Here is a 24,735-nt window from a genome sequence, read left to right as displayed (position 1 = left end):
TTGTTCTCTATATCTGTGAGTCTGTTTTAAACAAACAAACAATTCATTTGTTTGTTTTATTTTTTAGATTCCACATATAAGTGATAATACACAGTATTTGTCTTTCTCTGTCTGACTAATTTCACTAAGCACAGTACCCTCCAAGTCCATCCATGTTGTTGCATATGGCTAAATTTCATTCTTTTTATGGCTGAGTAGTGTTCCATTGTGTGTGTGTGTGTGTGTGTGTGTGTGTATCACATCTTCTTTATCCATTCATCTGTTGATGGACACTTGTGTTGCTTCCATATCTTGGCTATTGTAAATAATGCTGCTATGAATATTGGGGTGTGTATCTTTTCAAATTAGTGTTTTCATTTTCTTTGGATATATACCTAGGAGTGGAATTGCTGGATCATAGAGTAGTTCTATTTTTAATTTTTTGAGGAACCTCCATACTGTTTTCTATAGTGGCTGCACCCATTTACATTCCCACCAACAAGTGTACGAGGGTTCCCTTTTCTCCACATCCACATCAACATTTGTTAATTGTGGTCTTTTTTTTTTTTTTTAATTAATTAATTTATTTATTTACTCATGGCTGTGTTGGGTCTTCGTTTCTGCGTGAGGGCTCTCTCCAGTTGTGGCAAGTGGGGACCACTCTTCATCGCGGTGTGTGGGCCTCTCACTATCACGGCCTCTCTTGTTTCGGAGCACAGGCTCCAGACGCACAGGCTCAGTAATTGTGGCTCATGGGCCTAGCTGCTAAGCGGCATGTGGGATCCTCCCAGACCAGGGCTCGAACCCGTGTCCCCTGCATTAGCAGGCAGATTCTCAACCACTGCGCCACCAGGGAAGCCCCTATTGTGGTCTTTTTGATGATAGCCATTCTGACAGGTGTGAGGTGGTATCTCACTGTGGTTTTGATTTGCAGGAAAAGGAGGAAGAAACAGGAAACAGTATCCTTAAATACAGAGATTCTTCCTAGTTAGGCCCTGTGTTCCAGAGTTCCAGGCATCCTTATCACGGAGCAGTGACAGAGTCTTGCTAAAGTGACTGATGCCAGCCCTGATTTAGGGGCCAGTGTAAACCAGGCTGTAGACTAGACACACCCAGGACTGGAGCTGGACCAGAGTCCAGCCCTCTTGATTCCTAGTTGAACTGTCTCTCTACAAGATGACACAGGAAACAAATAGTTTCAGGGCCCTATGTAAGGCCAAGCTTTGGGGGTTTTGATCAGCTTTCTCTATTGGTACAGTTGAGGGTGTTAAATATTTCATCAGTTTGGTGTGGGCAGCAGCATTAATCCTTTAGTGGCTGAATTGTGGGAAGAGCAGACAGGGTGGAAGGACGTAATCTGGGCCTGGGGACAGCAGCTGTTTCCCACCCAGAGTGGTAGCATTTCTATCAGTATTTTTATCGGTGTGAACTGGCTCTAATTCTCTGTGCTTCAACCATAGCTGTGAAAAGAAACTCTGACCTCGAACATCTGAGGCTTCAAAGACATAAGTGCAGATCTGAGTGATTACTGTCTGGCTGTTTGAAACTTTAAAGAAAGAAAGAAACACACAAACAACTTGAGATTTTGCCCAGAAACAGGGATTTGTGTTTCCTCGTATATCAGACTTTCAGGTCTCTGTTGAGATACAGGAAAACTTTGGCTCTTCTCCTCTCCCCAAACACTGGACCGCCCTACGAGCAGGGAGGATTCATCTTCCATCCTTGAGAAAGAGAGTGCGATCCTGAGGCTGCCACTGCAGAGTGTGAGATGGCTGAATTGTAGGGGTGGGCACCTTAGAAGCGAGCATTCATACGCCGATCACAAAGAGACTCATCTCCTGATGAAAACATAGCATCTAATGGCCCTTATTTTGAATAATTTTAAGGACATGTTTCAAATTTTGTAGGATTTGGATGAGGTTTCTCTATAATTATTGATACTTCCAAATTTCAGAGGGCTTTTACTTTTTTTCCCTTCAAGGCTTTTCAGGCCTATGAAATTGAGAGCTGATAGGGATCTAGGGGTAAGTTTCGACATAGATGTGGATTCCAGTTGGAAAACGGAATGCTTGCAGCCTGGATGATCAGCAGAAAGAAAAGTCATGGGTCAGAGTCAGAGGGGCCACACACAGGTTCCTGCATGTGAGGAAGCCCCACTCTGGCGCTGCCCTCTTCTCCCCTAACTCCCTATTTCCCCCCTTTCCTCCCAAAGCAGCATCTTCCTGGCGGTTGGTCATGATAAGGCAGAGCTTCAATGCTCTCCCAGGTGTGGACGGTGATCGTGGTGATTGTGGTTTCACTTTTCTCTGCCCTTGATCCTCATTGGGGTGGGCTTAGGCCTCAGGCCCTCATAAGAGATCACTTGAAACATTGTCTATTTATTTTTTCATTTAAAAAATTTTTTATTGGGGTATAGTTGATTTACAATATTGTGTTAGTTTCGGGTGTACAACAATGTGAATCAGTTTTACATATACATATATCCACTCTTTTTTTTTTATTCTTTTCCCATATAGGCCACTACAGAGTATTGAGTAGAGCTCCCTGTGCTATACAGTAGGTTCTTGTTAGTTATCTATTTTATATAGAGTAGTGTGGAAACATTGTCTATTTATTTCTTGTTTCCTTGGCTTCTTAGTCATTCATGCCCCTGGTGGCTTGGCTGCCAGACTCTGCTGAGAGCAAGTGCAATAGCCAAGGGATCGGGCCGTGGGAGGCTTTCTGCCCCATTTGTACCGTATGTTTCTGTGGGCACAGAAGTCAGAGATGGCCATCTCGAATCACCATGACGTGACTTCTAGGGAGCCTGGAGCACTTTGTTGTCTCTCCTCCGCCCTCCACCCCCATACCCTGTGCGGTCATCTGCTCCTGTCCCTCCAGGAGAAACGGATGGTTTATTCTGAGTTACTGGAGGGAACTGTGACGAGGGGAACATGAGGGCTTGCCGTGCAGGCAGTTTAACCAGCAGAGTCTAGCCTGCTGCTCTCGGGCCTCTGCTCCACACCAGCAGTTCTTGGCCTCTATTCTCCAGTGCTTAAGCCAGGAGGGGTTGGGGACCCCTGGCAGGAATCTTTTTTTTTTTTTTTTTAATTTTATTGAAGCATAGTTGATTTACAGTGTTGTGTTAATTTCTGCTGTACAGCAAAGTGATTCAGTTATACATATTTTTCATATTCTTTTCCATTATGTTTTATCACAGGATATTGAATATAGTTCCCTGTGCCTAGCAGGAATCTGACCCTTAATGACTGGGTGCCAGGGCCCCAAGCTGTTGGTTTTCACACTTTTTCTTTCCTCCTCCTGTGGCCCAGAGCCTTGCTCTTGCAGTGGGGTGAAAGGAGGGGCAGGATGGGTGGAAACGGAAGCGCTTCAGGAGGGAGAAATCTGACGTGGCAGCGGGAATCCTCTCTGTCGGGCATCCCTACTCGGTTCTGACTAGAACTTCAGCGTCCTAGAAACCACTTTTCTGTTTCCAATGTACCAGGTCAGCTCTCAGGCCTGGCTTCTCTGATTTTTCATTGTTTGAGGTCTTCCTTATCTTGTCTCACCTCACCACTCCTACTAATTCTTCAGGTCTTGGAAAAGTCATTTCTCCAGGAAGCCATTCTTAATTCTTCCCACCCCATTCCCTACTCCCAGGACACTGTTATATTCTCCCTTATCACTCTATTCTTCCCTAGTAGATCACTCATCACATGTTTCTGTAGAAACATGTGCTCCCTGATATGAGAGGCAAAGTATAGGTCTGTCTTGTCCACAGATTTATCTTCAATGCCCAGAACTTGGCAAGCTCTTCAAATATTTAAATGAAAGTGGACTTGGATTTTCTTAAAATTTTTAGGTAATGTATTTGGAACTAATTTCTTTTGGTCAGGGGACAAAGGGGAATTTGGTTTTGGAGCTATTGAAACGGAAGCATCTCTGTCCAGTACCTAGCCGAATACATGGGTCTGAAATTCAAGTGAAAGGTCATCTTTGGGGAGAAATAGATTTGGAAGTCACTAGCAAGTCCTGGAAGGTGGCTTCCTATACCCCGAATGTTGCTACCTGAACAGTCTGGATTTGGTGTGACAGAAGAATAGAGGTAGAGGAGATGGAGGACAGATTTCTCACCCCAGTTAGATTTTCTGTCTTGTGGATTTACCCATTTGTTTTTCATAACAGAAATGGCCTCCACCTTCAACCCCCGAGAATGCAAGCTGTCTAAACAGGAAGGGCAAAGCTATGGCTTCTCCCTGCGAATTGAGAAGGACACTGATGGCCACCTGGTCCGGGTGGTTGAGAAGGGTAGCCCAGCAGAGAAGGCAGGTCTCCAGGATGGAGACAGAGTTCTTAGGATCAATGGTGTCTTTGTGGACAAGAAAGAGCATATGCAGGTAAGTGGGACACTTGGGGTTCTTCTGCTTCTAGGATCTCTTCAGCTCCCACGTCTCTGCTGATTCTAGTTTTGGGGGTCAGTGGAGCCTTCCTGGCTGCCACTGGCAAGGCAGGACTCCTTTAAGGCTATGTTCTGCCGGCTAATCAATTCTCCCATGATTAACCAAGAACTGTAAAAATTATTCCTAGGTTTGAATAGTGTCAGGTCTAATATGCATTGCATATTTGCTACATGAAAGGAACTATGCTAGGCAATTTCATATTCATTATTTTGTTAAATCCCCACCACAACTCATGAGGTTCATGTTACTATTTCATAGATGAGGAAGTGGAGGCTCAGTCACCTTAGCTTGCTAATGTGTTCATGTAGTGAACATGGGGGAGGGTCTGACCTTACCCCAATTCTGTCTGCCTCTAAGTGGGTGCTCTTTTCACTGTACTATGCTGTCTCCATAGACCCAGGAGGACCTGTTGTGCTCTAGGGCAGCATTCGTCCCTGGAAAGGACCAGTCCTAGTAAAAGTCCCCTGGGCTAGGGTTGGGCTATACTCTAGATTACAGTAGTGCTAGAGGCCCAGCCTAATCTGTACCTGGATCTCGGGAGGGGCCTGGGCAGAGACGGCTGGGGCACGATCTGCTAACTATTCGGGTGTCAGGGGTCAGCTAGTAGAATCTCCAGGGCCAGATAATGAGCCAGATGGTGAGCCCTCCCCCGGCCCCCACCCCGGTGGTTGATAGAGGGTTATTGGTTAAAGTTAATCTTTTTCTTTCTTCCTCCTAGGTTGTGGATCTGGTCAGAAAAAGTGGGAATTCAGTGACTTTACTGGTCCTGGATGGGGATTCTTATGAGAAAGCTATGAAAAAACAAGTAGATTTGAAAGAGTTGGGTCAAAGTCAGGAGTCGAGTTTGAATGATAAGAAGCTGCCCTCTCTGATGAATGGAGGAGCACAGACTTGGACGCAGCCACGGCTCTGCTACCTGGTGAAGGAGGGGAGTAGCTATGGCTTCTCTCTGAAAACTGTCCAAGGTGAGCTTGAGGGTAGGGCAGGGACAAACAGCTTTCCAGAAGAAAGATACTGTTATCTGTTAATGACTCCTTTGACTAATTTTCAGTTGCTATGGAGATCCAACAGCAGCCTCTCTCTCCCTTTCCCTCCCTGGCCTTTCCCTTGCTTTGCACAGTTGTGCAAAGAGGGATCAGGACATTGGACAGCAGCACTGTGTGGGGGACACTGGGCACTCCGGCCCCCCAGTGTTTGTCAGGCTGAGCCTTTGAGGCCAGAGGGTTAGAGGGTTGATGCTTCTTCGTGGGTAAAGATGGAGGGGAGAATGGAGAAAAAGAGGCAAGAGAAGGGAGGTTCTCCATGATAGCCACTCTTGAATTAGAATGATATCTCTTTTCATCTCTCAGAATGCCCAGGTAGTCACTTATTCAAAAAATTCTTGAGTACCTATTTATGTATCAGCCACTGTTACAGTTGCTGAGGACACTGCAAAAATCCCCACCCTCCTGTGGCATTTAAATAGTACCCTCAGCTGTGGCCAATCTCTGAGGTGACTTCCTGACCTCTAGCTGAGAGGTACAGTGATTTGAGAAATCCCAACCATCAGAAAGCACTAGAAGTTCTGTTTCTAGAATTTCAGAGCTGCAGGCTGACCCACGCTCAGTTGACCATGGTTTTCTAATGATTCTGCTGGGATTGAGGTTGGAACCATAGTTGTGTTAGCCTTTTGGTTCCACCTCTAATGTTGTCCCTTCCCTGTTCTTTCGGGTATTGGAGAGGTACTGATAGTGGGTCATAATTTGGTAAGTGCTAAACAGCAGACCAATAGTAAACATAAAATAGTTCCCAAGGCTTATTTAACCTGTAGCAAGAGAAATAAACTAGCTATAAGAGGTATTTCTCAAGTTTGTCGGTTATTAAAACACAGTGATGTAGATGGTCAAGGGAAGCTTGGCATTTCTCAGAGGTTGGTTATCAGTAAAATGGTAAAAAAAAAAAAAAAAAAGAAAAGAAAAAGAAATTGTAATTCAGACTCTACTCATTTGGCCTTTGTGTAATGTCCATGGTGAATGGTTTAGGTTAGCTTTATGAAGAAAATCTTTTCTTCATGACAAATACATAACAAGGTAACAGGAGAAATGTTAAGTATTTAAGGAAGCAGAGTTTAAATTACTGTTATTCTTTGCAAATTGTTTATGTAGTCATTATGAAGCTACCCTTTGCCTAGGCTGATATATTAATATCTTGAAAGAATTGACAGCATTTCTTTAAGAAGCACCTAAATCATACCACCTACTAATACACAATGACTGTGTGGATACTTTCCTCTCCTCCTGTGTCTCTGCCCTCTTTAGCCTGCATCAGTGAGATTTATTCACTCCACTGGATGTGGTGGTGGGGATAGCATTAATTAAAGAGGACAGAATGGAGCAGACGCCTTCTAATTCTACAAATGCAAAGAAAGGGAGTATGACACAGTGATGCAGTGTGGGCATGATTTAGTACTTTCTGGTTCAAGAAGCCAGTGCTACCTGAGATTGCTTCTTTGCATTTAGTTGGGCTCAGAAATCCTATTCAAATCAACAAAAATCAACTGAGTAATGGCTCTGTCAAGCTTTGCGCTATGAGCTCTAATTGTCATTCTAGATCAGAAGCCAAAGTCTATTTGAGTTAGCCCTAAAATTCGAAGTTCTAATTTTGTATTATTGGGAGAAAACCCTTTGCTGTTGGACTTTCTGTGTAATGGAGTTGTGACGCTTGTTCACCTGCTACCCTCTTTCAGGTAAAAAGGGAGTGTGCATGACTGATATAAAACCTCAAGGTGTGGCTATGAAAGCAGGAGTCCTGGCTGATGATCTCTTGATTGAAGTGAATGGAGAGAATGTAGAGGATGCCACCCATGAGGAGGTGGTTGAAAAGGTATATCCCAAAGGAGTACTTTTCTTACCGTATCTTTCACTCTGCTCTCATTGGAAGTGACAGGAAGACAGGAATGGTAGCTTATGATGGGAGGACTATAATAATGGGAAGCTAACCCTTTGTATTAAGAGCAAACAGACTCACTAGTGGTATAAAGTGTTAATAGAGGGTTTTAGAATAAGGCCTTTGCTAGTTTCATGTTGTCTTGAAGAAAAGTGTTCTAAAGAACCATTAACTTTATCTTTTGGATCTTATTTGTAATTGATTGGAATTAATTCTAATTTGGGGGGGGTGGAATCCCCCTCTAAATTTATAATAAAGTGAATGTTGAGCCAATGTTACTAAAATGTTTTAATACAAGCTGGAAGATCACCAGTGTGATCTACACACTGAGCTACACATGGGGAGTATTTGAAGACCTGTTATATCCCAAATCTTATGTCTAGCATGGTTCCATGACACATGGAAAACACTCAGAGGTTTTTTCTTTTTATAAATGTATTTATTTATAAATTTTTAAAATAAATTATTTATTTTTGGCTGTGTTGAGTCTTCGTTGCTGTGCATGGGCTTTCCCTAGTTGCGGCGACTGGGGGCTATGCTTCGTTGCGGTGTGCGGTGGCTTCTCTTGTTGCGGAGCATGGGCTCTAGGCATGCAGGCTTCAGTAGTTGTGGCATGTGGGCTCAGTAGTTGTGGCTCGTGGGCTCTAGAGCACAGGCTCAGTAGTTGTGGCGCACGGGCTTAGTTGCTCCGCAGCATGTGGGATCTTCCCGGACCAGGGCTCGAACCCGTGTCCCCTGCATTGGCAGGCAGATTCCTAACGACTGCAACACCAGGAAAGTCCGTCAGAAGTTTTCCTTTGGGGTCATATGGAACCTTGAAAACTGACCAACTTTATCTTCTCTTGGTAGAAGGATCTTTCAAAGTAGACCTTTACTTTCTTTTTCAAACTCCTTTCCTAGTCTTCACCTATGTACCTTTCTGGGTACACAGCTTTCACTTGGGTTCAGTTAGCATCTGTGTGGGTGAGGTCATACTTAAGAAGGCGAAAAACAACAACTGTATGAGGGAAGATAGATGAATACCAGTGAGGTGGTAGAAAACAGTATTACAGCTTAAACTCAGGCCTCACATCTCATATTTCCTGTTGAATCTATAGACTATGTGCCTTGATACAGAAACTTTCCTATTTCCCAGTGTCATTCTTGGAGATTGATGTTGGTCCTCACCTGCGCATGTTGTTGCAGGTGAAGAAGTCCGGAAGCCGCATCATGTTCCTGCTGGTGGACAAGGAAACTGACAAGCACCATAGTGAGCAGAAGATAAAATTCAAGAGAGAAACAGCCAGTTTGAAACTGCTACCCCACCATCCCCGGGTTGTGGAGATGAAGAAGGGAAGCAATGGCTATGGTTTCTATCTGAGGGCAGGCCCAGAACAGAAAGGTAAGGCACTAGAAGACCAGAAAACCTGGCAGTGTAACCATCCAATTCCTCATCCCAGTCTGACTCTAGAGTTCCATTAGGCCCCCAACCCCCCATCAGATTCATGAAGGAAGTAGTAAGAAACTAGAAAACATAGCTGGGTCAGTTTAACTCCGTGCATATGGGGGCCTGATGATGGGCATCCCTAGGTTTCCACAGCAGGATTATAAGGCAGAATTTTGGATCTGGGCAGTAGTATGCTGGTAAATTGGCTCGCTGGAAAAAAAAAAAAAAAGCCCTAATTTGTAGCCTGTGTTGTTTTTTGTGGTGTAAATACTCCCATCATGTCTGATTTCAAGCCACCAACATGCTGTCACAGAATGCAAAGTTGAGAAGTGTTTCCATGAGCTGGTGTGAGGCAGCTCCAACACACCCCTAGATCTGAGGCAGAGGTGTGGGTTGGGATCTGGGACTTGAAGAGAACCAGGAGTCTTTCTGGTTCCTTGTAATTCAATAAGGAAAGAACTAAGGTCCTCCTACAGAAGCTGAATACATTAAAAAAATGTAGGTTCAGGCCATGCGAACTGTTATTTACCCAGAAGTTGCTATTTTCTTTTAATCATATATTTATATTAATTTATGAAACATTAATTTGGTTCATTTAATGTAAAAACATCCTCAGGGCCCTTGAGAATATCAAGTGAATCAGACAAGAATTCTTCAGTCAAGAAGCCTCTTGTTTAGTAGAGGGATAAGACATGTGTGTCCATAACTGAAGGTAGATGGTGAGAAGCACCTTAATACAGGGCAGATAGAATACTGTGGAAATTCAATGCTGGAGCAAGTTTTTCTCACTAAAAATGTACTGGGAGGCCTCTTAGTAAAGGCAGCACCTGAGCTCAGGCTTCGTAGTACGAATAGAATTTGGGCAAGTTGATGGAGTGGGGACAGGAAGGCCAGTCCATGAAGACAGGATTGTGTGAATAAAGCAGGAAAACACAGGCACAGTTTTATTGGCATCTAATGTGTAGCACAGAAAACCAAGTTAGAAAGGTTGGTTGGCGAGAAATAATGGACCTTTAGTGCGTGTTGAGGAGTTTGGACTTGTTTCTATAGTCAGTGGGGAGTTAAATGCTTTTTTGAACAGTGTGAGAGAGAAGAAAAATTAAGCCTACAGTGTCTCGGGGGCTTTACACATCTCAATTACTCCTAATAATTCTGCAAGAATTGCTGAAATTGAGGACTTGAAGAAGATAGGATAATTTCTATAAGGTCAAACAGTTAGTTGTGGTACAGCTAGGATCAAATTCAGGTCTGTTTAGTTCCAAAGCCCATGTTCATGCTGTTGCCCTGGGGAGTGACTCGGTCAGACATTGCATCAGGATGAGTCTGGAGGCAGGTCTGCATTGGAGAAGGCGAGCGTTAAGACAGGGAGAGCAACTGGTAAGGTCCTGTGGCAGTTTAGGGAGAATTTCAGGTAGAGGATCTAGGACTCAAGAAGAGGAGATGTATAAAAATATTAAGGTAGCACTGAAGGACTTGGCTGATTAGACACGGGGAGTGGATGCTGAGGAAGAATCAGTTGCTAAGTGTCAGTGCCTGGGGAGATGGTGCTCCCACTAACAGGTGACCAAGATGAGGGAGACGGGCCAAGATGATTTTTGGTTTGGATACATTACATTGGAGGAATCTATGGGATATCCAGTTGGAGATGTCAAGCAGCTAGCTGGAAAAGTGAAACTGGAGCTTGTTAAAACTGAATGAAGGACAAAAAAAAGTGTGAGAGATCTGGAGGCATCTGGCGAAGATAGTTTAAGTCACGAGAATAAGGCTAAAGACACATCCTTGTGGCGTGCACACACAAACACGTTCACAACTGAATTTGCCCAACTGCTACTAAAATGCCAGCATGGGTTTCCTAGGGTCTGAATTCTTTGGTGTTGTTCATCATTCTTCCCTTCCCCCTTTTTTCTTTACGGCAACTTCTACCTAAGATGTACAGATACAAGTATGCACACTGACTTCCTGGGGCCTTGCTGACCCTTCTTACTGCTGAGCATGTTATTTTGTTAAGATTGAATCCCAAACACTTTTAGTAACAACATTCTTTAAAACCCTTTCATTATTAATGGCTGGGTTTGTTCTTGGAATGAGTTCTGACCAAAGAATGAGGCTGGATAGGATGTGTATAGACATCCTAGGGTGCCAGTGGGAAGGACAGGAGTTGTACTCAGCATGCCTTTTATTATCTATTTTATAAGGGCCTTAGGTTCCAGCAGAAATCCCCCAGTTTGTTTTTTAGTGGTCTTTCTGATAATTTTATTAATTTTTTTTTGGTGGGGGGGAGTAGGTCAAATCGTTAAGGACATAGATTCCGGAAGTCCAGCAGAGAAGGCTGGCTTGAAGAAAAATGACCTGGTGGTTGCTGTCAACGGCGAGTCTGTGGAGTCCCTCGATCATGACAGTGTGGTGGAAATGATTAAAAAGGGTGGAGACCAGACTTCACTGTTGGTGGTAGACAAAGAGACGGAAAACATATATAAACTGGTAAGTAATACAAGGCCACATATTCATGAATTAAGGTTGGGTCCATTCAGTCATGCCCTCAAACTTTGGCTAAGTTACCACTTTGATCTTCATACTGGAAGGGGCATAAAATCATCATCAAGGCTGCATTGAAGCTCAAATTGGTAGAGATAAGAGAATGCCAAGTGATTGGTACATGAGTTTTAAGTCCTTAGATTCAAGATTTTGAAAGAATTTGCAAATGTAACTGGAGAATTTCTCTTGGTGACCTGGGAAAAGCCTATGAACAATAGCCTGGAAATAAGCAGATGTAGCCCTAACTTTCCCAAATAGGGAATAATTGGATTTTAAACTATAGACCAATACATTCTATCAATCCCGTGTAAAAGCCTAGAAAGGATTATTAAACAGTTTATAAGCCCTTAGCAAGGGAGTAGAAACACAGATTCACCAAGACCAGTTGGTGTCAAACTAACCTTATTTCCTCTAATCACAACAGCTATTATCTGCACATTTTAAGGTTTTTATAACACTTTTGTCACAAGAACTGAGGTTCACTCTAGCTTAGCAGACATTTGGGGGCCTCCTAAAGCACCATCTGCCTTGCTGGGTGTTGGTCACAAAAATGAACAAAGATGAACTTGTTCTATGTGATATGCAATAATAGAAGCATCCAAAGGTGTATAAGTGATATAGAGGGAGGAATATTATGAGAGGTGGTGGTAGTACTAGCCCCCCTTTTTAGATGAAAAAAATGGAACTTAGAGAGACTAAGTGATGATTGATTGGCGAAAGTCACACAGTTTAGCAGACTGAAGCTGGTGTGTGAATGCAGGTTTTATTATGCCATAATCCCTCCCAGCACAACATTTTGATTAGATATTTCAAGATACTTGTCTTGATGACACTCTGCCCCTATCCAAAAAATGCAACTTAAGGTTACATTAATTGACACTTGGCTTCTGGAGATGGTAGTGTTACTGTACTGAGTTGGTCAGACTATACCTGAAATTACCAGTAATGTAATCTTGGGTAAGTTACCCTCCCTGTGCCTGTTTCTTTCATTGTTAAGATGGGCATAGCTACAGTGAAGGGTGGCTATGAGTGTTAAATGAGTTAATATGTAGAGCATTCAGAATAATGCCTGGCACATATAAATGTTTGTTAAATCAACATTGTCTCCAGTTCTGAGAACCTCACTTTAAGGCCAGTGTCAAGAAAGGTAACCAGGGCAGAGGTTTCGTAAGACACTACGTGAATATTTCGCTTGAATAAGCATAGACTTTGGGGAAGAAAGAACATCTTCAAGAATTTGAAAGGCTAAATGGTAACTATGTAAGGTGATGGATGTGTTAATTTAACTTGATTGTGGTAATCATTTCACAACGTGTATGTCTAGCAAATCATTATGTGTACACCTTGAATATATACAATTTTATTTGTCAATTATACTTCATTAAAGCTGGGAAAATATATGAAGCAAAAATTGACAAAATTGAAAAGAGAAATAGTTCTACAATAATAGTTGGAGACTTCAATATCCCACTCTCAATACTGGACAGAACAACCAGACAGAAGTCAGGAACTAGAGGACTTGACCAACACAAACCAGCCAGATCTAACAGACGTACACTCTATCCAACAACAGAATCCACATTCTTCTCAAGTGCACAAGGGATATTCTCCAGAATAGACAATATGTTAGGCCACAAATTAAGTCACAATAGCCAAAAGATGTAATCAACCCAAGTGTCCACTGACAGATGAATGGATTTAAAAAATGTTATATATATATCTATATACTATCTATCTATATCTATCTATCTATCTAATAAATTTGGAAGGCTATTACGTGCAGGAAGTAGACTTATTTTTGAGGTGTTCTATGGGGCACAGCTTGACCAAACAGAGGAGGCTCAGGGAGCTAGCTTTTGGCTTAAGGACAACTGAAGCTGCCAGGAACAACCTCTGTAGAGCAGGGAGCTCCCAGTTGGTGGAAAAAATCAAGCAGAAGTCAGAAGGTCACTGCTGTAGCTGTTGTAAAGGGAATTCTGGCAACAAGTCCTTTTCAATGCCTCCTAAACTTATGACAGCATGACTGAACTATAATTTTAATGTTTTGGTTAATATGAGGGAAATTGGACCTAAAAAGATGCTTGTTGCCATCTTCTTCCTCCCTCCTCACTACCCCCTCCACCCCAAAGTAAGTTCCATAGATGGGTAGGTGGGAGGTGGTTGGATCTTTGATATATATCAGTGAATAAAACAAACACCTAAAACAGTTCCTGGCACATACTAGACACCCAAATATTTGAGTGAAGAATGAGTAAAAACTCATTAAGTGTTTCATGTTACTGTCCTCTGCCTCAAGATTAGCTGCTACTGTCAGATACAGTTGATTTGCTTGTTTGGGTAGTGACATCAGTGGTATTTTTGCATGTGATGAGTCACTTTGACAGTTTTCCACATTCTATTTTATTTTTTAAATTTATTTATCTTTGGCTGCATTGGGTCTTTGTTGCTGTGCACGGGCTTTCTCTAGCTGCGGCGAGCGGGGGCTACTCTTCATTGTGGTGCACAGGCTTCTCATTGTGGTGGCTTCTCTTGTTGCAGAGCATGGGCTCTAGGCACACAGGCTTCAGTAGCTCTGGCTTGCGGGCTCTAGAAGGCAGGCTCAGTAGTTGTGGCGCATGGGCTTAGTTGCTCCACGGCATGTGGGATCTTCCCAGACCAGGGATTGAACCCATGTCCCCTGCATTGGCAGGCAGATTCTTAACCACTGTGCCACCAGGGTAGTCCCAATTTTCCACATTTTTTTTATTATAGATTTATTTACTTATTTTTATTTTTGGTTGTGTTGGGTCTTCATTGCTGCACGTGGGCTTTCTCTAGTTGCAGCCAGCAGGGGCTACTCTTTGTTGTGGTGCGTGGGCTTCTCATTGTGGTGGCTTCTCTTGTTGCAGAGCACGGGCTCTAGGCACGTGGGCTTCAGTAGTCGTGGCACAAGGGCTCAGTAGTTGTGGTGCACGGACTTAGTTGCTCCGCAGCATGTGGGATCTTCCTGGACCAGAGCTTGAACCCGTGTCCCCTGCATTGGCAGGCAGATTCTTAACCACTGTGCCACCAGGGAAGCCCCCAATTTTCCACATTTTAAAGAGAAAGAAATGTGGGAAGATTTGCAAGTATATCATTGAAAGGTCTGAAGTTAGCTGAATTGGGTAACTAGCAGGTTCTGTGCTGGTGCTACTTTTGATGAGAAAGGAAGATGTGGTCTTGGGGTTAGTAAGACAGATGATACCAGGACCCCAAATCCAGTTTTATCCAGGTTGCTGAACAGCATGATTTGGGGCAGAGCACACGTACTCACCTTCAATTGCTTGATTTTCTACTCATTGCCTAACAAATGTCCTGGACGCTTGTGGGCAATAATTTAACTACTGATCCAAGATCTTACTATACCCAAATATACCCTTTTAATTCTCTCAACTAAAACCCACACTCAGCTAAACTCTTCATTCTGTAGCACAAACCAGTCATATATTTCCTGTTCTCTGCCTCTTATATTTGAGACCATCACTGCCTTCTTCACATGGATGGTCTGGGAGTTGAGATGGATTAGAAGTATTTAAAGATAGTGAGGAGTCTGGCTTAACAGAAGTGTCAGCTAATGGTTACAATAATAAATAGTAAAATAAATTGAGTGCAGCAGATACAGGACTGGAGGGGGAGTGGGAGAAGCAAGTAGCAAATGATTGGAATTGACTTTTGTTACCATATGTGATCACATGATTGCCAACCTCCTCTACCCCCTCCCCCCAATTAATTACTGCGTGTAATTCAAATAGTGATAAAAATAATGTCTCATGTTTCACTTTCTCTAATGTGTTTAAGGAGCTCTGAAGAGTTCTGAAGACCATCTTATTGAAGGGGAAGGGCCAGGTGAACCTGCTCTGCATGAGGTACTGGGCAAGTCACTCAATGTCTATAATCTCCTAACAGGGAGATTGCCTATGGTTTGTGCAGTGACTCGCTCACTATCATGGAATCAGAATAAACTGGCAGTTCTGTTAGACTTATTTTTGGATCCTTGTACAATATTCTATACTGCTTTTATTTTATATACATTTACATTTGTTTACATGTTTACACTCATTACTCTATAACCAAGCTCAATCTTCCTTTATACCTTTTCTGTTTGGGGTAGTAGAGAAATTTTACAGCCCACAGCCAGATGTATCTGGAAGAGGAGTGGAACATGGAGGATACCTTATAAATTAAACCAGCACATTTAATAAAGTGTAACTTCTCATACTTATAATTAATGGGTTTTTTTTTCCCTTTATTTTCAAAAGGCTGGCTTTTCTCCATTACTCTACTATCAAAATCAAGAACTGCCTAATGGGTCTGTCAAGGAGGATCCAGCTCCTACTCCTGCTCCTCTGGAGGTCTCAAGCCCAGATACTACCGAGGAAGTAGCAGATCATAAGCCTAAACTCTGCAGGCTGGTCAAAGGTGAAGATGGCTACGGCTTTCACTTAAATGCGATTCGGGGTCAGCCAGGCTCATTCGTCAAAGAGGTATGGTGATCTGGTTCCGGCAGCCCAATGAACAGTCACAATTAGGAGAGTCCCAGTTTCTCCCACTCACTGATGGCTCAGTAAAAAGGTTACATTGAAGGCTTACACTGAGGGTCTCACTTGGGTTCAAATAAATGCTGTTATGGTCTTGTACCCTTTAAGATAGGTACTAGTACATCCTAAGCTCACATCTTTCATTTCTTAAACATCTGTTCCACCTAATTGTCTCTATAGATACTTTCAAATCAAACACTGTAAACAGAGTGAGCTGACATGACTGTAGTGACAGTCACTAATGATTCTGGGAGTGATACTTGTTTGCTTTTGTGCATTTGGCATAATGCCCCTACCCTGCAGGGACTGACAGTGAGAAGACTATCTCTACAGTTCTCAAGCTGGGAACAAAGAAGGCGGACCTATGAAATCTAATGCCTTCAACCCAGAAGACATATGATATTCAACCACTGTGACACTATTCATTTGAGTACGGAAGTTGTAGCCTTCATAAGCAGAAAAGCAATAGAGCACCATTCTCAACTTCTCTACCTCAAGGAGAAATAATAACATGATTAAGAATAAATTCTCAACGTCCTCATCTCTCCTCCGAAGAATAGCTAGTCTAACATTCTGTTATCTGTGTTTGGAAGTGATAACTCAGAACCTCTGCCCACAGGTACAGAAGGGTGGCCCTGCTGACCTGGCTGGGCTAGAGGATGAGGATGTCATCATTGAAGTGAATGGAGTGAACGTACTGGATGAGCCCTATGAGAAGGTGGTGGACAGAATCCAGAGCAGTGGCAAGAATGTCATACTCTTAGTCTGTGGAAAGAAGGCCTATGATTATTTCCAGGCTAAGAAAATCCCTATCGTTTCCTCCATGGTTAATCCACTGGATGACACCCCTGATCCCGAAGAAGGAACACCGGAGGAATCAGAGCAAGACTCGCACACGGCAAAAGAACGAGTGAGTGGTGATACATTTCTTTTAGAGATCTAACTAACCAGAGTCTGGTAAATCCTTAATAAGTGCACCATGTGTCTATGTTTACCACAGATTTCCTAAAATACTAGAAAATTACAGTGTAAAGAGAACTAGCAAATTCATTTATCGTGGCAGAGAGGACATGGTATAAGAACAGCAAACATCTTATTTTTCATAGCATGGAGTTTGATGGTAACTTATCAAAATTATAATGGGAACCACCAGAAGAAACGGAATCAGACTATTTATGTACAAATTCTGGATATACCATTTATCAGCCTTGGGTAAATGGATTTATTCTCTGTGCCTCAGTTTCCCGACCTATAAAACAAGGATAATTTGTCAGATTATTATTAGGATTATATTAATTAAGACTGTTAAAGTGCTTTGAGCAGTGCCTGCTTCATAGTAAGCATGAAAATGAATGGTGGTGGTTAGTGACAGTATTGTTTTTAAAATAATTGGCAGATATTCAAGTTTTATTACTGGGGAAGAGTAAGCATTATTCCGTATGTATTTGGATTAGATAAATTCCTTGGTAAGTCTCAATTTCTTTTCACAGGTGAACTTGAGGTCCAAAAGTAAACTGACCTAAGTTCATAAAGAAAATGTATGGCAAAGCCAAGACTCTAAAAGTTTTATTCTTTCTGTTACATTATTTCTATTGATTGGTAATATAAAAAACAAATACTCATTTTTAATGAATACATGCTGTCTTAGTCTGTTTGGGCTGCTAAACAAAATAGCATAGACTGGTTGGCTTATAAACAACAAACATTTATTTCTCACTGTTCTCGAGGCTGGGAAGTCCAAGATCACGGCACAGACAGATTCAGTGTCTGGTGAAAGACCTCTTCCAGGTTGCAGACTGCTGACTTCTGGCCGTGCCTTCACATGGAAGAAGGGGCTGCGGAGTTCTGGGAGGCCTCTTTTATAAGGGCACTAATCTCAATCATGAGAGCTCTGCCCTCACGACCTAATCACCTCCCAAAGGCCCTACCTCCTAATAACATCACCCTGGGGAACAGGATTTCAACTTACCCATTTTAGGGAGATACAGACTTGCAGACCATAGCATACATGAGAACCATTGACCTTGTATTCTAGATGTCTTTAAAAAATTCTATAATAACTCTATAGGAAGTCATTATAGTACTATGCTAACTTTATAGAAAAGAAATTATATATATATGGACATTAAGAAATGTGTTAGTGTCAAACAGCAAACTGGAAACAAAGCCAAGTATAGAATTCAGGTCACCTGGCTTCTAGTGAGTGACTCTACTCCCTGATTTAAGTCATGCAACTCTAGAATAGATCATCCATCTCCTGATGTTCACACTCTTACCACTTATAGATCCTTTGTTTTCTTTTGCACAGGCCCACAGTACAGCCTCTCATTCTTCTTCCAATTCTGAAGATACAGAGATGTGATGAGAACAAGCAATAGCTTTGGCTGATAGCTGTTTCTGGGTATTTAATAGGAATCCTTTCCTAAGGAATGAGCTACCACCGGTTTACTGTCTCTGTTAGAGAAGAACTCCTCTGGAAACCAGTTTGTCATGTGTGATTGTCTTTTGTTGTCATCTGTTTTAGGGGCGGCTACTGCAGATAGCTTATTTATGGTCAACTTAGGAAAAGTTAAGGCAGGAGCCAGATGCTTTTCATTTGATTTCTTTCAAGCGTCAACTTAACTACATTTCTCTGTATGCTGTTACCTCTTCTGTAGGTTCCTAGAGCACCAAAGATGATTCATAAATTTGTATATGTGAGAACTGCTAATTAAAGTATCTGAACAGATAAGCCTATTAAAATTATCCTTTGTAAGAATGTTGTTGTTGCTAAAATAAATGCCATTAAAAATGCCTTTTGAGTATGCTTAAATTTTGCCTGTTAGCTGATGTAACCTTAATAGTGCTTTTGTTTTTGGTAAACTTTTTATGCTTTAACCTTCATGTTGCCTCTAGAAACCCAAAACACAATAAAACTCAGAATAAGATCTTAGTAATAAAAAGAGACTTCCTGGTAATAAAATTCAGGATTTTCTTAAATTGCATATCTGAGCGTTCTACAAATTTTCCAACAGCTTCCTTTTACAGATGAAGAAATTGAGTTGTAGGATAGGAAAGTGACTTATTCCAGTTAACAGTTATTCATTGTTTTACCCCACAGCACGAGGGGCAGATGAAAAGAAAAAATGAGATATCATCACTGCCTTGAATTTAGAGTAATTCACTTTTAAATAATAAGTTGAAAGGAAATCAAGAAAAATGACATACTTTGAAGTCTCTCTTGGTAGACTCCAGTTCAGTTGCATACCATTCCTTCCCCAGGACAGATAACCTCTTGGTTATTTTAAGGGGACAGGTGTTGGGGAGGAAGGGTGGGATGCCAATTCATATTAGATCACACAAGCGTAACTTTTTAACCAAGCTATCCTTGATAAAATGATGCTAAGTCCAAAGTGTTAACAATTTCTGATTTTAATGATAGTCAATCTCAAGGGAACGTCATAACCTTCTCCATGTGATCCTTGACTTGAACAGAATCTCGTGTTTGGCCCAGCTACCTTAGATCTCGCTTAGCCCAGAATTCCAGTGTATTTTCTCCCCTTAGTTTCTTGGCTCTGCCCAGTCCCGCCACCCAGCATACCGCACCAGCCTCAAACCCAAACAGGGTGCTCTTGGCTGAGTACTAGCTTGAGTTACTTCCCTCTCTCATTTCTGTGATCATGAGTAGCTGATGCTACTCATGATCACAGTATCATCTGAGGAGGAAGGTGTGAGCTGGAGGTAGAATATGCTACCACAGCATTTTGTTTGTTTAAAAAATGTTAGGCCCCGGTCCCCTCCATTTTTTCCCTCTTATATCCAAACTCTGACACCACTGGCCTGTAGCAGTCTGTAATAGGCATGAGTTCAAGGTGCCATATGCTTCTCTGGTGCCTGTTTGTGGGCCAAATAGAGGAAGAGTATGCTGGAGAGAGCACTGACCAGGAAGATGACATCAAACCACCGGTGATAGAAGTTGAACTGTAGCTCTCCAAGGACTTCGGTGATTATGGTGCGGTACTCCAGAGGCATGCTCATTCGGATCAGCAGCACAGAGGAGACGAAGTACATGCCCTGTAAGTCAGATTAATCCAGAAGTCCCTTTGAATGTAGTGACAGACAAGTCCCAGGACATTGTTAAAATATTTAAAAGTATAGAACACATTTCTGGCATTTTACAGCTGTACACATAAAGCTAGTTCCTTAAACTTACCATTATCTGTGCTAATAGCAGGACAATGACATTGGAGGACTTACTGCTGGATATGGCATAAAAGAACTGTCAAGAAAGGGAGGAGAGATGAATTTATACAGTACTGCTAGATTCCTGTGTCAAAAACATTAAGTAGTACAGTTAACATTTAATTAAAAATGTCTCTTCCATGCCACAATCCTGTATAGAACCATTCATATGATTAAGGCTATAAATAAGATATTTAAATAGACTGCCCCAAAAGGATCCAGTTATACTTTTCCCATATGGGTAAATTGGTGGTTTTAGGTATTATAACATGAAAGGATTCCACCTTATCAGAAACTATGTGATACATGTGATTTTTTTTTTAATTAATTAATTTTATTTTTTTATTTTTGGCTGCATTGCGTCTTCGTTGCTGCGTCCAGGCTTTCTCTAGTTGCGGCAGGCGGGGGCTACTCTTCGTTGCGGTGCGCGGGCTTCTCATTGCGGTGGCTTCTCTTGTTGTGGAGCACCGGCTCTAGGCTCGCAGGCTTCAGTAGTGGTAGCACGTGGGCTCAGTAGTTGTGGCTCACGGGCTCTAGAGTACAGGCTCAGTAGTTGTGGCACACGGGCTTAGTTGCTCCGCGGCATGTGGGATCTTCCCAGACCAGGGCTCGAACCCGTGTCCCCTGCATTGGCAGGCGGAGTCTCAACCACTGTGCCACCAGGGAAGCCCGATACATATGATTTTAACATCATTATAAATCATTAAAACCAATTACTCCAGGCCACTCCAAGCCCTTGAAATTGTTACTAGGCTCCTGAGCTCTTCCTAAAATTGTGCTAGATGCTTGGTGATCCCTTCTCCCCTCCCAACCTCTTCTCTCCTTTCATTCAAACAATTCTTGGATTTTGAAATCCCTACCTCTTCTACCAGAGAGGATTTACCTTCCAGCTCCATGAAGCCTTCCTCTGTTGATCAGAAAATAGCTGAACATTCTGCTTCTCCTACTTCCATATCCTCCTTACAAACAACTCTCACAGTTATTCTTCTAACCTCAAATACTATCTCATTTATTCATTCCAAATACCTGCTCAGTACCTACCATGTGCCACGTTCTGTTCTAGATGCTGGTGACATATCAGTGAATGAAACAGACTGTGATCTCATTCTATGACCTTTGGTAACTAACTGTACTTATCTGATTGGTGTATGATGCAAATACATCATCATCAACTTATGTATTAGTTTAACTTTTTCTTTTATTCTGTTGTATGTCTTTTAAATATTTGTGACTGTTGTTTAAAATCTCAGAAGGCAGAAATGTTAATTAGGTAAAATCATCTCACAGTGCCACATGTAATTAAATTAGTACTTTTAAACTCTGTGATACAACCTACCTTGGTAAGAGTGATCAGCAGTCCTCTGATAGACGTGACAATGATTATTCCAACCAGAATGAAGGAAATGTGTTGGGACCAGAACTTCACCTGTCCACACGACAGGAAGGAAAAATATTTGTTAAATTTCTGTTCAGAGATATGGGAAAGCTAAGAAGACGCATTCTTATCACTTATGTAGCTGTGAGAGGGAACTTCATTAGCAAGTAAGTGGAAGCGAAAACATGTACAGGAAGACTGCAGTGGATGTCTTAACTAGCAGACTTAAAACTTAAGGACAGAAGAAAGCAAGTGCAATGAAGTGATGAAAATAACTCTAATAACCAGAAGAAACACAAAGCTAATAACAAAGCTTCAAGTGAAAAGCATGAATTAAAAGGAAACTAAATAGCAGCCTGATAATTTTTAATATCTGTGAATGACAGTTCTCTGATCACCCAAAAGTATAGGAAACTTTTCTTCTTATAATAAAAGAATATGTAGACAGTCTCAGCTATAGTCTAGGAAATAGCTGACCTTCATCTGAATCACATGATGATACCTTTTTCTCCTCTTGGATTGCTTCAGAGTGACAGGCAGCTGTGATACCCTGTGCTTGATTGAGGGCTGAAAAGCATCTGAGGGGGAGCTGCATTGCTAACATCTAAGAGATGTTATTCAGAATTATGAAACGTGGAGCACATATATAGATGAGTTATAGATGGAATACATATACATACACAGCAGCTAGCCTCAAAGCACTGATAAGGGCATTTCTAAAAACTCACCCCAGTAAAAAAATTTAAAAGAGGAAAACATATGTGAAAAAAGAGCGAAGCATACTTTACCGTATAATTTATACACTACTTGAAGGAAAGATACCATGCTTCTTCACATGAAAAAGGATACACTATTGATCTATCATCAAAAAAATGTGTGCTTTGGGGCTTCCCTGGTGGCGCAGTGGTTGAGAATCTGCCTGCCAATGCAGGGGACACGGGTTCGAGCCCTGGTCTGGGAAGATCCCACATGCCGCGGAGCAGCTAGGCCCGTGAGCCACAATTACTGAGCTTGCGCGTCTGGAGCCTGTGCTCCGCAACAAGAGAGGCCGCGATAGTGAGAGGCCCGCGCACCGCGATGAAGAGTGGCCCCCACTTGCCGCAACTAGAGAAAGCGCTTGCACAGAAACGAAGACCCAACACAGCCAAAAATAATAAATAAATAAATATTTAAAAAAATGTGTGCTTTGAGCTGTTTCTCAAGGAGTGGAGCTCAATTTGCTCTGGTGCATTTTTATTTTATCCAGCTACCAGGGGCATGTCCAGCTGAGATGGCAGGCTGGGGGTAGCATGCAGTCTGTGGCCAGGATCGTAGCACAGCTAAATGGCACTCATGGGGACTAAGAACATGACATTGGCCTTATTATCAAAGTGCTAATCAGCTAGAATCATTGGCTATATATATATATACCTGGAAAATATACTATTCTACAAATAAAGACATTAAACTTAAGTTGGGACAAGAGTGTGTTTAGTAACAGTGGTATTATAAAACACGTAGAAAGATGATTAAAAAAACCTTTGTGCACAGATGACAGTTTACATTTTTAGCTCAAAACCCACATGAATTAATTGATACAGATAATTTTTTATAGCAGAAATCATTTCAGTTCTAACACAAAAACACTAATTAGTATTTAATTTTCTACCAGAGGAATCAAAGGTGAGTTATATTTGAAGATGTCATCAAGTATCACAGAGAGAAGTATTTGAATATTTGTTACGGAGAAGCTGGTGAATGGTAGCTGCTACAGAGACGAAGAGGAGGAACTACAGAAAAAATCACTATCCATGACAATAATAATTTCCAGTCGTTACTTATGGTTTTATGCCCTTTACGAATTTGCCATATGAATATGCCAAAATATAGAGGAGAGTGAGAAGAATGAAAGCAGAAGCAAGTACCTAGAATAAGGAGTTAGAATCTAAATAATTGTAATTTAGAGCAGATAAAATAGAAAGAAACATAACAAACAAGGATTTTGATATAACTCTTACATCAAATTGGATCCCCAGATAATTCACAGTGATCTCAATGCCTCTTGTGACTGGATCAGTTTTCCCAACTCGGTCAAAAACGATATTAATGGTTGCCTGCAGAGACACCGACCTTTACATTAGAGTATCTCAATAATCACCATTTTAAAAAATGATTCAAAATAATGAATTAATCACCAAATGTACCTTACAGGTGGATATTCCTAAAAATTCAATTCTACTCTCAATCTAAATCATATATAAGAAATCTATTTTGGCTATTCACACATAGGCAAACAAAAGTCCCTATCTACACTATCTTTCTTTTCTGTAGAGTACAAAGGTGAATAAGGCTATGACATATACAACTTAATTTAATAGGATCCAGAAAGGAAACATTTTGGTAGACGAACTCAGGGTAAGAGAATCAAGGAATGCCAGGGTCATTCCCTGTGGTTATTTTCTGACAGCTCTAATAGTAATCACTAAAACAACAAATAGAGAGTTATAGCTGACAAGCCAACAAAGAAGATCAAATGGAATTACGAAAAATACCCAATTAATCCAAAAGAAGGAAGAAAAAAAGGAAAAGGGAAAAAAGAACACATGAGATGAATAAAAACATACAGCAACATGGTTGTTTTAAACTCAGTCATATCAATAATCACATTAAATATAAATGGTCTAAACCAGGGGTTGGCAGACTCTGCCACTGTCATATAACTGTAGTTACAGACAATATGTAGATAAATGGGCTTGGCTATGTTCCAATAAAACTTTTAAAATAAAAGCAGGTGGTGGCTGGATTTGGCCTGTGGGCTACAGATGGCTGACCCCTGGTCCAAATATGACAATTAAATGGCAGAGGCCATCAGATTAGATAAAAAAGCAAGTTGCGGGGCTTCCCTGGTGGCGCAGTGGTTAAGAATCCCCCTGCCAATGCAGGAGACACGGGTTCGAGCCCTGGTCCAGGAAGATCCCACATGCCATGGAGCAACTAAGCCCATGTGCCACAACTACTGAAGACTGCGCTCTAGAGCCCATGAGCCACAACTACTGAGCCCATGTGCCACAACTACTGAAGCCCGTGTGCCTAGAGCCCGTGCTCTGCAACAAGAGAAGCCACCGCAATGAGAAGCCTGCACACTGAAACGAAGAGTAGCCCCCGGTTGCTGTAACTAGAGAAAGCCCATGCGCAGCAACGGAGACCCAGCGCAGCCAAAAATAAATAAATAAATAAATAAATAAATAAATTAAAAAAAAAAAGCAAGTTGCTTACAAGAAACCCACTTTAAATATAAAG

The 24,735-nt window shown here is 41.7% G+C and overlaps 2 protein-coding genes across 7 annotated transcripts in view; one reads left to right on the top strand and one right to left on the bottom strand.

Moving 5' to 3' along the window:
* PDZK1 (PDZ domain containing 1) overlaps positions 1-18,653 on the top strand; it is a 41,357-nt gene extending 22,704 nt beyond the window's left edge. For 4 of the 5 annotated variants that reach the window (XM_057546445.1, XM_028166497.2, XM_007182138.3 and 1 more), the window contains 8 exons: positions 4,144-4,355; positions 5,137-5,383; positions 7,144-7,280; positions 8,529-8,724; positions 11,054-11,250; positions 15,582-15,806; positions 16,480-16,770; positions 18,169-18,653. In XM_057546445.1, the coding sequence (XP_057402428.1) occupies positions 4,146-4,355; positions 5,137-5,383; positions 7,144-7,280; positions 8,529-8,724; positions 11,054-11,250; positions 15,582-15,806; positions 16,480-16,770; positions 18,169-18,222 (1,557 nt within the window). In that variant the 5' untranslated portion in view covers positions 4,144-4,145 and the 3' untranslated portion in view covers positions 18,223-18,653. Of the gene's footprint in view, positions 1-4,143; positions 4,356-5,136; positions 5,384-7,143; positions 7,281-8,528; positions 8,725-11,053; positions 11,251-15,581; positions 15,807-16,479; positions 16,771-16,860; positions 16,951-18,168 lie in introns of those variants that run through there. The other variant, XM_007182139.3, reaches the window with a different exon arrangement.
* A 600-nt stretch (positions 18,654-19,253) lies between these two features.
* The window catches only part of GPR89A (G protein-coupled receptor 89A), a 45,891-nt gene continuing 40,409 nt past the window's right edge, over positions 19,254-24,735 (bottom strand). The window contains exons 11-14 of one of the 2 annotated variants that reach the window (XM_007182137.3): positions 23,454-23,549; positions 21,418-21,507; positions 20,053-20,118; positions 19,254-19,913 (exon numbers count right to left, since the gene is read on the bottom strand). In XM_007182137.3, coding sequence (XP_007182199.1) covers positions 19,707-19,913; positions 20,053-20,118; positions 21,418-21,507; positions 23,454-23,549 — 459 coding nt within the window. In that variant the 3' untranslated portion in view covers positions 19,254-19,706. Of the gene's footprint in view, positions 19,941-20,052; positions 20,119-21,417; positions 21,508-23,453; positions 23,550-24,735 lie in introns of both variants that reach the window. The other variant, XM_028166498.2, reaches the window with a different exon arrangement.

Source organism: Balaenoptera acutorostrata, chromosome 1 (assembly GCF_949987535.1).
Source record: "Balaenoptera acutorostrata chromosome 1, mBalAcu1.1, whole genome shotgun sequence".
NCBI lineage: Eukaryota > Metazoa > Chordata > Mammalia > Artiodactyla > Balaenopteridae > Balaenoptera > Balaenoptera acutorostrata.
The sequence above is the reverse complement of the archived record's forward strand: the minus strand, read 5'-3'. Positions and strand labels throughout refer to the sequence as shown.